A 15509-nucleotide genomic window follows, 5' to 3' on the forward strand; every position below is an offset into this window, starting at 1 on the left:
CTGCCAGCATGGGGCATCAGGTTGGGGAAGAGTGTGTTATGGCTTTACCAATGTCATTTTCATCTACCTATCTACTGGATGGGATCCTAAGACCTGGTGAACTCGTTTAATGTACTTCAACAGGGGCTTTTGGCGCCATGGGCCAACTGCTATTTGAAATAGAGGGCTCTTTATCAAGCCGTGGGTGACCTTAATCAGGGCCCAGGTTAAAATGTGTGTGTGTGTGTGTGGGGGGGGGTATTTTAGGATCACATCGACCCTGTCTATACTTTCAGATACCTGTAATGCAGTTCTTTGGATCTCAGCTACCCTATTCACATTTCTTCACCCATTACTTAGCTGCACCCAATTGTGAAGATAAGCAGGGGGGGAAATATCTTAAAAAGACTGTTTAAAGGATAATTAATGAACTTGTAGAGCCAACGAAGACCCAGCCTTCCTCCCTGGTTCGCCTTTCCCACCCCCAAATGGAAACACTGTATTCTGTGGGAAAGCAGGATTCCCTGTACTATTGATAAGTGCAAAAGATGCTATCGATAACCAAAGCAACGCTTTTTCAGGAGCCAATCTTGCCCAAGCAAAGCAGTTTGTAAGACTACAGTTCCCCTGCAAAGTTTGGATCTCGGCTAACCTGTTCACATTGATGTCTACAAAAATACCAACACAGAAATTGGATCTTCTATTGGGCTCACGCAGCTGGTATAATTTGGGTATTGTGTGACGCTGCCTCCTTTGAGTCAGAGCACTGGTCCATTTAACTCAGTACGGACTATTTAGACTGGCAGCAACCCAACGCCACCTACCTGACCCTGTTTAGACTGGAGATGCTCTTGATTAAACCTAGGACCTTCTGCATGCAAAACAAGTGCTTTACCTCTGGTCAAGTAAGATTCTAGTCCTCATGATTCAACATAACAGGCTGATTTAAATGGAAGCTGCCTGATACCAGGCCAGACCATTTGTCCATCTAGTTCAACATTGTCTTTTCTGACTCTCTAGGCTTTTGCCAGAGAAAGGTCTCTTTCCCATCACTTGCCAGTCAGTCCTTTTAATTGGAGACGGCAGGGTTCGAACCTGCAACTTTCTGCATGCAAACTAAGCAGGTGCGTTACCTCTGAGCGACGGCCCCCTCCATTCCAAGAAACAGATTTAAAAAGCCGGTCCAAATTGTCCCAAAGCCTGTGAGCATGGCCGGGTATTTCAGGACATGGGGCTCTTAATTTGCCAGGGCAGACCACGGGAGGACGGGCCACAGGTCAGTGGCTGAGCACCTGGTTGGAATGCAGATAGGCCTGGAATCAATGGCTGGGGATGCTGGGTCCTGTAGCTCCCCTCTCGGATGGAGAGCAGCTGCCAGTCAGTGTCGATCAAGATTCTTCTTCAATTTGTCTCGGTGTAGATCACAGGGAGACAACCCCATGCCCTCCAGATGTTTGGGGCTGCAACTCCCATCATCCCTGGCCAGTGGCCATGCTGGCAGGCGTTGACAGATGCTGTAGTCAAAAACATCTGGAAGGCACCAGGTCAAGGGAAAGCTGAACAAAGCTCATCAGTATGCCCAACCTCTATATAAATCACAGAATCGATGCAGTTAAATTTGTGGCTTTTTGCAAAACGCATGTGTCTTTTTGAGATATTGTTTTTGGGCTTTGCATTCAAGTCTTTCTTCCCACCTTTCCGCATCTTGCTTATAATCATGCCCTAAGTTCTGTGCATCCTCTATCCCGAGGATCAGCACAAAAGCTTCCGACTCAGCAGAGAGAAAACACAGTTTTTTATCTATCAAATATTCTTCTACTGAAGCAGGACGTATAATGAGCTCCAAAAACTGGCAGGGATTATATTAACATTTGACAGCTGGATTTTTGGTAAGGCATTGATGTTTCTATAATAAATTACTTTTGCAGAGCTGTTGGCATTTTGCCTTGTTATTCGTGGGCTCAGTCCTGCTTTTTTTGCTTACCTATAAATTCACCTGTTACTTAGCTAAACCCAATTGTTGTGAAGATAAGCAGGGGAAAATAGATTTTTAAAAGACTTTTTAAAGGATAATTAATGAACCTGTACAGCTGATTAAGACCCGGTCTTCCTCACCAGTTCAGTTTTCCCACCCTCAAACGGAAGCATTGTATTCTGTGGGAAACCAGAATTGCATATGTATTTCACTGCAAAAGATACTGTTGATAACCAAAGCAACACTTTTTTGGAGAGCCAGTTTTGCCCCAGCAAAGCAGTTTGTAAGACTGCAGTGCCCCTGCAATCTCATTCTGAAAAAGCTTTCCGGAACCTGAGCTGCTGAAACAAAGCCCAGCTCTGCTGAAGCAATCATTGCTAAACCTGAGCTGCTAGAATCAAAAGCAGAGCTCCATGAAAAGCTGCTTCACACCCTGGCCTGTTAAACTGAACCATGCTAAACCAGAGCTGCTTGAACAAAGCTAAAACTGTGCTAATCCTGAGCTGCTAAATAAGATCTTGACTGCTTGTTTTGAAATCAAACAAACCAACCAGGCTTGCGGGAGACGACAGCAGCTGCTTTCCTACTGCAAGTTCCCTGATAGACTGCTGCCTTCCCACTTACGAGAGTTAAGGCCCCAAAATGTCTTATTGCTGAAAGGGCCGATGGTTTCTAAGGTTAAAATCATGCGATTCATTCTGGCAAGAGGCAACTCTCAGAATGAGTCTGTAGTAAACATTAAGGAGGGACAGGGAGTGGACAAACAGAGTGCACCCACTGGCTCTCGATATACTCAATTATTGGTTAAGAACTTCTTGTGTTGACCATCCCAAGTGCTGCATTAAAACAGGAAGGGATTGGACGGTTCTCAAAACAACCCAGAGCAATCCATTCCTGACGACCAGGTCCCAGCCACATTCAAACAAAGTCATCAGAACTCTGCCCATATCAACAAACTGATGGGTTGGATCCAGAATTTAGTCATCATTAGAGCAGACTCAAAGGAATCACTGGGACAATTTGGGCAGGACTAAGCTACTGAAGCTGAAGCTCAAGTATTTCGGCCACCTAATGCGAAGAGAAAAGTCACTGGAGAAGACCCTGATGCTGGGAAAGACTGAAGGCAAAAGGAGAAGAGGGCGGCAGAGGATGAGATGGCTGGATAGCATCACCGATGCAATGAATATGGACTTGAGCACGCTCCGGGAGAGAGCGGAGGACAGGAAGGCCTGGCGTGCTGTGGTCCATGGGGTCACGAAGAGTCGGACACGACTGAACAACAACAAGCTAAGTATCACTGATTTAAATGGGCCTGCTCTTAAGTATGAGTCAGTCTGGATCCAACCCGGTAAAAGAATGCAGAAAGGCACTAGAGCCCTGCCAGAAGCAAGCTGAGTCAGAGCACTGACCCAGAGATTGCCTTTTCTTGACCAGTGGAGGCTGGTGGCTCTGACATCTCTGGGCCAGCGCAGCCACTCTAGGTTTTGGTCAGAACCAGTCAGGACTCTAAAGGAGCTATCCAAGGAGCTTCCTGACCAGTTCTGACCGAAACCCAGAGCGAATTCACCGCCCCACTGACATCGGCACCACCAGCCTCCACTGCTCTTGACTGACAACAGCAATCCAGTGTTCCTCCTTTCCTACCTGAGAACATCTGAAGTGGAGATGCCGTGGATCGAACCAGGGACCTTCCGCTTGCAAAGCCTGTGCTTTACTGTGGCGTTCCTCTAAATATATGACCACGCAAAGCTGCCTTGTCCCGGGTCCACCCAGCAGCAACCGCTCTCCATGGTCTCAGACACAGCAAGTTCTCACTACCATTGAGATCATGAATGGAGATGATGCCAAGTCCTTTCACCTACTCTGCCCACATGCAGTAATGCAGCTGGGCTGTCTTAGATGCCGGGCTTAGTAGTCTTATTGTGGGGTGGGGGTTAGAATCATAGGATCATAGAATGGCAGGGTCGGAAGGGGCCTATAATTTTATTATTGTTTTTATTATTGCATTTATATCCCGCCTTTTTTCCTCTTGCAAGGAACCCAAGGCGGCTTAGATTATCCTCCTCTCCATTTTATCCTCACAACAACAACCCTGGGAGGCAGGTTGGGCTGAGAGTGTGTGACTGGCCCAAAGTCACCCAGCGAGCTTCCATGGCTGAGTGGGGACTAGAACCCAGATCTCCCAGCTCCCAGTCCAACACTCTTGCCACTACACCACACTGGCTCATTCAGTCCAATTCACTCAGTCCAACCCCTGCTCAGTGCAGGGATCCAAGTCAGAGCATCCCTGACAGGTGGCTCTCCAGCCTCGTCTTGAACGCCTCCAGGGTGGGAGAGCCCACCACCTCCCTAGGTAATGGGTTTCATTGTCGTATTGCTCTAACAGTCAGGAAGGTTTTCCCAATGTTCAGCTGGAATCCAGCTTCCTATCACTTGAGCCCATTCTTCTGTGTCCTGCATTTTGGGATGATCGAGAAGAGATCCTGGCCCTCCTCTCTGGGACAACCTTTCAAGTCCTTGAAGAGCGCTATCTTTTGGTCGTTCTTTTGGTGGTAACGTGTATTTCAACAGGTGGCAAGTCAGCCCTGCTATGTTGGGGGGGGGGGGCTCCTGTACATTCTGCTGATAAGGCCCCCAGGCCTCTATCCCAGTCCTGATGGCACTACTGCCAAGGGTGTGCTCCATCACTGAACAATGGGCCCTCTGGCTAAAAGCAGAGAGGCACAGCTGTCGGTTTTTGCTCATGGACATAGGAAGCCACCTGACACCAACCCAGACCGTCAGCCCCCAGAGTCCAGGATAGTGCACTCCCGACTAGAAACGGCTCTCCAAAGTCTCTCCTCTACCAGCACAGGAATCTGGAGATGCTGGGACTGAACCCGGAGCTTCCAGATCCCACCACCATGCCACAGCCTCTCCCCTCCCTCCCACTTGCGCATCCTCTATACGTTCCATTGGGGCTTCCTGGGGGATTGGGCCAACAGAGTGCTAAACAGCACACAGGCTTGCTCCGTGGAAATCAGCAGCTGACGTTTCACGGCATGGAAATCCACTCGTCAGCACCGGCCGATACTCCGCCCCCTGCTACCATGTCAGACCGCTAGCCCAGTTTGACTGGCGGCAGCTCTGCAGGGTTCCTTCCCAGCCCACCTACCCGAGACCCTTTTTAGCCAGAGAAGCAGAGGGTCAACCCTGGAACCTCCTGCATGCAAAGCGTGGGCTTGACCACCACACAGCAGCCCCTCCCGCAAACACAAGTCCAGGAAACGTACGGAAGGCTAGAGCTCGGCCTGTGCAGAGGCTGGACGCGCACTCTCAGCCTTCCGCCACTTTTCCTCTTGCTGTTAAGAGTCGTCGGGCTGGAGTGCAGGAGTGCAACTGTAGCCAAAGCACAACGAGTTTTTCCAACCGTTTAAAAAAACAATCAATGTCAACCACGCCACGTGGGTCCCTGCTGTTCTGCCCACAGGCGGCCCCTGTGCTCCATCACCTGTCTTCATTGGTCTCTTTGATCAGCGCTTTCAGGGCAGGTGGAAGCCGGGGGGCCTTGGGTGGGGGTCCGAGGGCCACCATCAGCTCGCTTTTCCGCACCAGGGCGGCCCGCAGCTGTTCCCTCATATCCTCGATTTTGCCCTCCAGTTCCTTCAGTTCCTGCTCTTTGGCTTCCTTGCCGTCCTGCTGGGGATCCTGGCCATTCATGCAATGCCAGATGGGCGCCTCTCTCTCGTCTTCTGACAGCTCATCTGGCGTGTTCTCGATGACGAAATGCACCCGCTTGTCTTCCTTCTTCACAGCCACTCGACGGAGGTTGTTCCAACCTGGCTGGCTGGGGGGCTGCTCCAGCTCTTCTTGACTCTTTTGAATGTTGCACCTTTGAGGAGGGATTAGTTGGTGGGGAGGATAACGCATAAAGAGGTGACAAATTGGCAGCATCGCTTTCCCCCCCTAAAAACCGAACTGCAACAATTTCATAGCCTTTCATTTTCCCTAAGGAAGTACATCATATAACTCTTGTTCCGTGTCTATTAAGAGATTAAACATCTCTTTAATAAGGGTCTAATTAAGTCAGCTAATTGCTGGAGGTATAACATCACTAGTGCTTCTTTTAAGCATATGTTTGGCAATGCTCAATAGTTGCCTCTTTGGGGGAGGAAGTTATTATATGGATAAACCTTGTATTGGAACGATCTTTAATATTTACTGATGTACATATCCTCTTAAATTATATACCTGCTGCCTGGAAGTTAATGCATGGTCAGAACAAATGGATTCTCCGTGCCCTTTGGATAGCTAAAAGACTGATGTTGCAACACTGGAAGGATAAGCACTCACCTCCTCTCATGCAATGGAATAACAACGCTTTCAACATTTGAACAGGTGACATATAGGCACTACTCACAAATCAATACTATGGATATTTGGACTGCCTTTTGTCAAAGTTTATGAATAATTCTTAGAAAGCTGTATTTTCACATACATATACATACACACACACACACACACACAGAGGGAGAGAGATGTACACACACACATTTCATATGCATGTATTGAAACTGGTATATTCAGATTTATATAGCTACATTTTTTTTCTTTTCCTCTTCATGTTTTTGTTGTTTCGTTGAAATTTTACAATACAAAATTATATAAAAAAAGAAAGTACTTCATCTATAAATATAAATACACCCATCTCAAACATTTCTGAACATTCAAAATGACTAACAACAACACAGAGAAGGGGGGGGGAGAAAACTCCAATCATAAAACCAATCAAACATGAAATAAAAACAAGGTAAATAACGTAATCCATTTACACACGCGCACACATACCGATAGTGCGTTGCATAACAATATATCAGGCAACTGGCTGGGGGGATTGTGGGAGTTGTAGTTCAACACGTCTGGAGGCCACCTGGTTAGGTAAGGCTGATATAATATTATTGTAACACATACACCAGCCCATCCAAAGGCGGAACTGGGGGAGGAGACTATTCTCCCTTCCTTCCTGTTCCAGGGGGCTGCCAGAAGGGGGGCCAGGTAGATCTATTATTTACACTGGGGTAATTTTCCCCCTCCCACGTTGGGGGCCTCGTTAGAGCTCACCCTGATCCCATGCGACGCTCCCAATCCGCCCCCTTTCCCGACGTTGGAGCTCTGTTGTTAGGGAGGTACGATCTGTGGACATTTCTGCAGATGTTGATTAGGTATTCTGATCTCCGAGCGGGGCCCTCTCTTTCTGCCCTTGGGGAGGGGGGAGCCACTCTATCCTATGGTCCCTGAGCTGCCTTCCCAGCCTCAGGCCACAATTCTAGGTCCCTAGGAGGATGACCCACGAGCCCATAGGAAAGAGCGGATCACCCTCTCTCTCCATGGAGATGGCTGCCCGCCCATGGAAGCCTCCCCACTGCAGGCACAGAAACCCCTGCCAAATGCTCCAACATCAATGCTCCGACAGAGCAAGTGGCAAAAAGGGGGTGTACCAGATCAAAAGCTCTCCCACTCCCCTGAAACACCCCCGGAATGGAGGGGGGAAGCTATGCCAGCCCTGGGGTTGGCATACTTCTTTTCCTCTCATTGCAACACATGGGAAGGAAAATCCAGAAGGAGAAACCAAACAGACGAGAAAATAAAATGGAAAATCGCACCCCCAGCACCCCCAAACCCATACCTTTGGATTTGGTGGCCTCGTTCTCCCGCTCTCTGTCCTCAACTTTATCATTAAAATAATATCCTACTAATAACAGAAACTACTTGAAGAGTTCTGGAGAACTCAAAAACCTGTACACTATTGGGTGACTTTTGACTTGGCCTAATAAATGTTTGGCCTCATTGTATAAATTCATTGTTTACCACAGGGGTGCAGAACTATAATGGGATGGGGGGGGGTTGGACTGCCCCCCCATTAGGCCCTCCGCAGGCCAGATGACATCACTGGGTGTGGCCACACCCACTTCTGTCATTGCCCCTCCCCATTTTGCCTTTCTCCATGCTGGGAGAGCCACAGGGTTCTCAGATGGGAGATAACCGTGGGAATTCCTCCACAGGATGGGGTTTGGAGGCCATGCCGCTGCCCCCCTACCCCGGAGGAACCCAAGGAGTTTCCATAGCCTGGACGTGGAACCTCCACAGAGTTTAGCGGAAGATTATATTCGAGTGGTATCAGTAAACACAAATAATTTCTTCTGAGAAATATAATACTGGATTTCATTGATTCAAAATATTTTTGGCCACCTTGAAGGGCAAGCTAAAACTCTCTTCATGGGAAAGTTTAGCAACAAAGCTGAGAACAGACAACATGAGAGAGACCTACCTTTTCTCCAAATTTAGTTTCTTGATCCTCTGTTCCTCCAAACCCATGTTCAGAGCACGGTGGATTTTCTGATACATACATATATATGGGGGGGGGGAAAATACCAGCAAGGTCACAAGACTTGTAAGACAAGGTTTGGGCTGAAAAAGAGTGTCTCTGAGTGTATGAGGAGTGAGTGCAGCTCTCACTGCCATTCAGACTTTACCATTATTGTTATTGTTATTATTTGGTTTGGGACCCCAGGTGGGCCAGATTTGAGTTCTGAGCCTAAGGTTCAACACCCCTGATTTAATGTTTTTATCCCAGTCTCCCTCCCAAGAACTCAGGGTGGTGTGCCTGGTTGCCCTTTCCCCTTCCGTGTTCACACCTGTGTTGCAAAGTAGGTTAGACTGAGAGAGAGAGAGAGGGAGAGAGACACGAAGAAAGAGAGAGTGACACACACAGTGACTGGCCCAAGATCATGCAGTAAGCTTTGTGGCCGAGTGGGGATTTGAACCCGTCTGGGAGTGGCAGGACTTTGTTTCTGCTGGCTGGAGAATGCTGGGAGTGGCAGGACTTTATTCTGACTAAACATGCATGGGATCGCACCCTTACTTACTTAAAAACCACTGTATATGCCTGTGTGGCTGCAAGGTAATCTCTCACCTGGCTGGTGTGGAGCCAATAGTTGAACTTCTTCTTGCGCTTGATGCGCGGCAGAATGAGGCGATAAAAGATGTGCTCACCGAGGGAGGTGAGCAGGGAGCCACACAGCCCAATGCAAAGGAGCACAAACAGCCCCGAGAAATGGTAGATCCCCATCTGCAGCGTCTGGGCACCAAGGGGAGAGAGTTGAGCACAGAATCAACACAGCCTCTCTATTGGCGTTCTTTCGGCACAGTGTTTTGTCGATGTGCCTGTATGGGGGCTGTGCAGCGCTTCAGCCCGAATCCTGAAGTGGATCTGGGTGATTCGGAGCAAAGCGGGTCAGACTGATCCGGAAGAAGAAGAGTCGCATTTTTAAAAGAAAATGGCGACTCCCTCCCAGATGGCGATGGTTACGGGCGCTCGCCACGGGTCCAGGTAAGGAGGAGTAGGGGGCTCATGCGGCTGGGTGGGGAGTGTGTGTGGGGTTCACGGGGCTGGGCAGGGGGGCCCTTTTGGCTGTCTGGATCTCGTCTCAGATTCGGAGGCCAAAGCGGGTTGGCCCAGCTCCGGATTGGGCTGAGGCGGGTTGGGGCTGATTCGGAAGCTCCAAATTGGCCTCCGAAGCAGGCCGGGCGGGGGGGCTGTCCCTGCACAGCCTTAGCATGTAGACTCCTGTGCATTGCTAAAACATTAGAAGAACCTGATAATCTGCTTTTTGGAACCATTTTATCTATGTGTACATGAACATCAGTCATGAAGAGGGGTGTGTGCAACGGTGTCAGTGAACGGAAGCAGCTGAAAGCAGTGGTAATCTGTGCACGCTCCCACTCTGGAAGGGTTTGTAGAAATTCTTATAGTTCAACCGCAATTCCAGAGGAATTGGGATGCATTTTCCTTCTTGCTTGCTCGCTTGCTTCCTTCCTTCCTTTATATCCCACCTTTTCCTCTCCAAGTAACCCAAAGCGGCATACAAAATCCTCCTCGTCCTCTCCATTTTGTCCTCACAACAACAACCCTGTGAGGTAGGCTGGGCTGACAGTCTGTGACCAAAGTCACCCAGTGAGCTTCCATGGCCGAGTGGGGACTAGAACTTGGATCTCCCGGCTCCCAGTCCAACACTCTCGTCACTACTCCATGCTGGCTCTTTTGTGACTGATGTAGTAACAGAACAGAGGGGAAATCCATTTGTCGCTACTTGCCATGTTACTGAGCCATTTTTTAATCCAGGAGTGCAGAAACTCCGGCCTGAGCCAAATCTGGCCCTCCGGGTTTCCCCAGATGGCCACACCTCCTTCTCTTGGCCCTGCCCCTTTCCTTCAACCACTAGGTTCCCCGGCTTTTGCACAGGTCTTCCCCCTTTCTAAAAAGTCGGCACGCCTCCCCTAAGGCTTAGTTGCTGGCAGTAAGAGCCTGAAGACGCAACATGCTCATGTTTTTTGGATTTGGGACCAGCCTCCTTTGCCTCTGGGCCTGCCCACCCCTGGAACGCGGCCCCTGAGAGCTTCTTCAAAACGGAATTCGGCCCTCGAACTGAAAGAGGTTCAACAGCCCTGGTATTAATCGAAGCCCCTCCCCCAAACCCTCAGGAGCCTCCGTACCTCAGTGACGGCAAAGGCCCGTTTGCCGCAGGGCACCATCTTGTACCACTTGTCATGCAGGAGGTCCATGAAGCCAGCGGACTTATATCGGCTGATGAACTCGGAGATGTTGGAGGTCAGAGGTGAGTTCTGCGGAAGGCCAATTCCGTAGCCTGCCGCACGCCGCAAACGTTAGGGGAGCGAAAAGGGAGAGACGCATTAGTTGGGGCCTATCGATCGCAATTTTGAACACGTGCCGAGTGCCTTTCCATCCACTGCTGGAAGGTCTGCAGAGCACAGAGTATCGAGCACTAACCGTTCTGTACTAAGCGTTTCATACAGCACCATTTCTCCCGGCCTTAATGCATCTGCCCAAGTTTCTGGACTGCCGGACCCAAAATAAAAGCACTTCTTCTCCCAGTGTGTAATTCATTAGTGGAACTCACTGCCACTTTAAAACGGGATGAGATGGCTTTATTGAGCGGTGTCGGGGGCGCTGCTTGTGATTCATCATGATGGCTATGTAGGGATGGACAGTTCTGTTAATTTCTTTGTTGCTGAAATTGTTGGATTTAAGGCCATACGAAGAGGCCCCACTGCTGGATCAGACCCAGGGTCCAACTAGTCCAGCGGCCAACCAGCTGCCCACAGACAGGAGCGCAACAGCACCCTCCCGCCCATGTTCCCCAGCAACTGGTGCACACAGGCTCACTGCCTCTGATACTGGAGGAAGCATATAGCCATCAGGACTAGAAGCCACTGCTAGCCTTCTCCTCCAGGAATTTGTCTAACTCCCTTTTAAAGCCATCCAAGTTGGTGGCCATCACTATGTCCTGTGGTAGCGAATTCCATAGTTTTAACTCTGTGCTGTTTGAAAAAGTCCTCCCTTTGATCTGCCCTGAATCTCTCTCTGTTCAGCTTCATGGGGTGACCCCTTTGGGTATTAGGAGAGGGAGAAAAATGGGGGGGGGAGAACCACAGAAACCCACAAGCAGGACAGGAGTGCAACAGTACCCTCTCGCTCACGTCCCCCAGCAACTGGTGCACATAGGCTCACTGCCTCTGATACTGGAGGAAGCATATAGCCATCAGGACTAGTAGCCACTGCTAGCCTTCTCCTCCAGGAATTTGTCTAACCCCCTTTTAAAGCCACCCAAGTCGGTGGCCATCACTACCTCCTGTGGTAGCGAGTTCCATAGTTTAACTATGCTTCCCCAATTCAATGCCCTCCAAATGTTTTGGACTACAAGTCCCAGCACCCCCAACCTCCATGGCTGGGGCTGATGGGAACTGCAGTCCAAAGCATCTGGAGGTCCCCAGGTTGGGCAAGGTGAATGCCATTTTTAACTCTATGCTGTGTGACAAAGTCCTTCCCTTTATCTGTCCTGAATCTCCCACTGTTCAGCTTCATGGGATGACCCCAGGTTCCAGTAGATTTTCTAGTAGAAAATATACTAGACTTTCACACTTAACCTTGTTCCATCCCATTTGCTTGTAAGTTTGTGAGATGTTTTGTTCTGAGTCTGCACTGAAATGCATATTTTTTTGTGTCCTCATTTCTCCTCCAAATATATGCCTTTCTGTATGCATTTTTAAAAACATACACGTTTTCCTAAGTACTTTCCCGCTGATATAAAGTAGTTTTGCTCTAACCCTTTCCTCTAATGCAGGCATATCCCCCACAACCCTGCCCGACAAACTGTATCACCCAAGTTCAGAGAACTGCAGATTTCAGCACACATCTCTGTCTCGGCTTGGGAGGTGCAAATTTGGAAACTGGTATAAAAAAATCCTGACAGGACAAATTTCTCAGCCATCCCTGCCCCTCGATAACAGTTGTGATAACAGCCTGGGAGGGCCGTTGTTTGCAGTGTTTTCCTGGAAGCATCTCTGACTGACCACTGCTGGGAGCAGGAAGCTGGGCTTGATAAACATGAGAATATACAAGCAGCCCTGATGGATCAAAGTCCCATCAAGTCCAGCATCTCACTTCCCAGTGTGATCAGACAGGCACCCTCCCTTCTTTGGTTTGCCCCACCATCTGGTAGACAGCCACTGGGTCTGGAGGCTCCATTTAGCAATCCATCTGATCCATCCAGGCTTTTCTTATTTTCTTTCCAAATTTAATGGGACCCTCTTGGGTAGCTGGCTGGAAAATCCATCGCGACTGCACTACCATCCCAAAATGCTGCCCCTCCAAAAACCTTCCTGGCCCACAAATTTGCAATCTCACTTTCCCAGGGAGGAGGCAGGTCCTCTCCGACCTGTCAGCCATTTTGCCTTGAAGCCAACCGGAGGCGTCTCCCCCGCCCCCTCTCTGTCTTTTCCTAGCATCAAAAACTGGCAGTCGAACCAAAGCAAACTGACTTTGGCGGGGAGGCAGGAGCGCGGGTGGGGATGCAGGGGGGCGGGGGGTTCATTTGTATTCCAGTCAGCTCCAAAGTTTGTTGTGGAGCTAATGAGAATCTGAGAGATCAAAAAGCATTGCAGATGAAGTTTGGGCCAAGGCGATGGGGAAGCAATTAGAGATGTTAAGAGGAGGAGGAGGGGGTGGCGAGAAGGGAGCCAGGGGCTTCCTTTGACCACCCCTCAACCCATCCACAGTAAATCTAACCAGTTTTGCTGCAAACTTCGGGTGTCTCTCTGGGCCAAGATCTATTTGCATCCCAAAGAAAGACACTGATTCGGGACACCCATGCACATTCCTGGCTCCCATGGGAAACTGCCTCCTAGGCTCCCCCAGTTGAAGGATTGCTTGAGCATGTGAAGGAGACTGGGGTGTGGGCGGAAGAGAGCAAAAGTCCCACACGAGCGTGTGTTTTTCTTTGTCCCATTTCCAGGTTTAACCTTCCTGGCTGCCACCACAATGCCCCATCCACCCAATGCAAAAGGCCCCACATCAGCCTTCCCCAAACTGGCACCCATCAGATGTGTTGGGCTACAACACCCATAATCCCCCAGCCAACAGCTGTCCTAGATCAGGGTGAGAGGGAGGTACTCTGTGCATGCTCAGAGGCTTCCTTGCCTTACACAGGTCCATATTTTCCCAGTTATGAACATTAAGTCATGCTCAGGGCAGAAAGAAAGGCTGGGTGTAGGGTAAAAGCAAGAAAGGGTGTGTCAGTGTCTTATCCCAAATAACAAAGTAAGGCTGTTTTGAAAGCCGTTTCAACCTTCTCTAAGACCGCTTGGTATATCCTGACAAGATCCTGTGCCAAGGAGTTCCACTGGTTGAGGACACAATATGCAAGGCAGGGCTGCTTTCTCTTGAACAGGCTGGTAGAAATTTCTCTATCGATAATACTAGTACTATTCCAATTAATAATAGTCAACATCATTAGCACCCACATTTTTGTATCTTGTATTTTCTCCAACCAGCTCAGGGCACTGCACTTGGGTTTTCTCCAATTCCTAACAACAACCCTGGGAGGTAGGCTAAGCTGAGATCAAGGTATAATCCATGGTTGAGCAGGGAATTTATAACCTGGGTCTCCCTGACTCCTGGGCCTCTTCAAGCCCTCTGTTTCTGAATATTGTATGGAACAGGTTGGATCCACGGGGTGGACAGGCTTGCAAGTTCTACTTTGTTTTATACTAGACCCTCCCCCTTCCACAAACTAGAGTCAGGTGGAAAAGACACACACTTAGAATTAAAGAATTCCGAGCCCAGGAACTTGTTTTGAGTACCAGAACTGAATGGAACTCACAGCCCTTCTGTACCAAAATCCCCTCCCAGTTTTCACCTTAAGCTTTCTTCAGTTCAGCAGGATAATTTACAGTGGAGAAGAGGGAGACATTTCACTGCTGCTGATCTTAAATAATGGGGAGTCAGAAATCCTTGCTGAGCTATTGCAAATCACCCAGAAATCTTCCAGTAGATCGGGATGTACCATCTGCCCTCTCCTGGTATACATGTGCTCAGGTGGTAGAATGGGACGGGGTTTGGGGAGAATGAATACGAACTAAGATTAACTTTGCTAAAGCAGATAAACCAGAATCAACCTGCTCTGTATTTCTGTGTGTGTGATTTTTTTTCAAGTTTTAAAATGGTTTTACCTTGACAATTTTCTTTCACTGTTTTATTGTCTGTGAACTACCTTAGGAACATGCTTTGTTAAAAGGCGGTATATAAATACTGGAAAGAAAGGAAGAGAGGGAGAGAGAAGAGTGAGAAAGAAAGAAAGAAAGAAAGAAAGAAAGAAAGAAAGAAAGAAAGAAGAGAGAGAGAGAGAGAGAGAGGTGGGGGGAAGAACACAGAGAAACAAACAAACAAATGATGGAAAAGAGAGAAAGTGAAAGAAAGGAATGAGAAAGAAGACAGAGAGAAAGGAGAGAAAGAAATGAAGAGAGAAAGAAGAGAGAAAGAAAAGACTGAGAGAAAGAAGAGAGAGAAAGAATGAAAAAAGAGAGGAAAGATGGAAAGAAAAGGAAGAGAGAAAGGAAAAGAGAGACAGATGAGAGAAAGAAAAGAGAGGGAGAAAGAAAAGAGAAAGAAAAGACTGAGAAAAAGAAGAGAGAAAAAGAGAGGAAAGACAGAAAGAAACGGAAGAAAGGAAGGAAAAGAAAGAGAAAGAAAAGAGAGGGAGAAAGAAGAGAGAAAGAAAAGACTGAGAGAAAGAAGAGAGGAAAAGAAGGAAAAAAGAGAGGAAAGACAGAAAGAAAAGGAAGAGAGGAAGGAAAAGAAAGAGAGAGAGAGAGAGAGAAGAAAGAAGAGCGAAGGTGAAAGAGAGAGAGAAAAATACTTTTTCTCTATAGCAGCTGAGTTGCTATATAGCTCAGATCTAAGGTCCAGCAAGCAGATTTTGCATGCAAGTGTGTGCTAGCAGTGGAGTGGGGAGTAGGAAAACCACTCTGATGCTATTTGGGAGCGGATGGAGTCCCAAGTCTACTATCTCTGAAGTTAAGAAGCTGCACCCTGGAGCGGAACACACATTCTTCCAATGTTAATATTTAACAGCACCACTTAAAGATTAATTGCAATGACCCAGTTTCAATACAGCCATCATCGCTGCAGTAAAACCACAATCAGCCCTCTCTCTGCCTC

General features: G+C 48.4%; 1 protein-coding gene and 1 long non-coding RNA gene across 2 annotated transcripts in view; one reads left to right on the top strand and one right to left on the bottom strand.

Annotated features, from left to right (window-relative positions):
• Positions 1-5440: 5440 nt before the first annotated feature.
• Positions 5441-15509, bottom strand: part of GRIN3B (glutamate ionotropic receptor NMDA type subunit 3B) — a 42224-nt gene continuing 32155 nt past the window's right edge. Inside the window, exons 7-10 of the mRNA XM_084826169.1 lie at positions 10487-10638; positions 8907-9071; positions 8262-8329; positions 5441-5825 (exon numbers count right to left, since the gene is read on the bottom strand). Coding sequence (XP_084682295.1) covers positions 5441-5825; positions 8262-8329; positions 8907-9071; positions 10487-10638 — 770 coding nt within the window. The remainder of the gene's footprint in view (positions 5826-8261; positions 8330-8906; positions 9072-10486; positions 10639-15509) is intronic.
• Positions 8698-15493, top strand: LOC146333694 (uncharacterized). Its single transcript, XR_014786500.1, has 3 exons — positions 8698-9323; positions 10475-10608; positions 14568-15493. It is a non-coding gene; the product is annotated as an uncharacterized LOC146333694 (long non-coding RNA).

The sequence above is a fragment of the Heloderma suspectum genome, chromosome Z (assembly GCF_057233095.1).
Source record: "Heloderma suspectum isolate Gila_16-S chromosome Z, 16-S_ref, whole genome shotgun sequence".
Lineage (NCBI taxonomy): Eukaryota > Metazoa > Chordata > Lepidosauria > Squamata > Helodermatidae > Heloderma > Heloderma suspectum.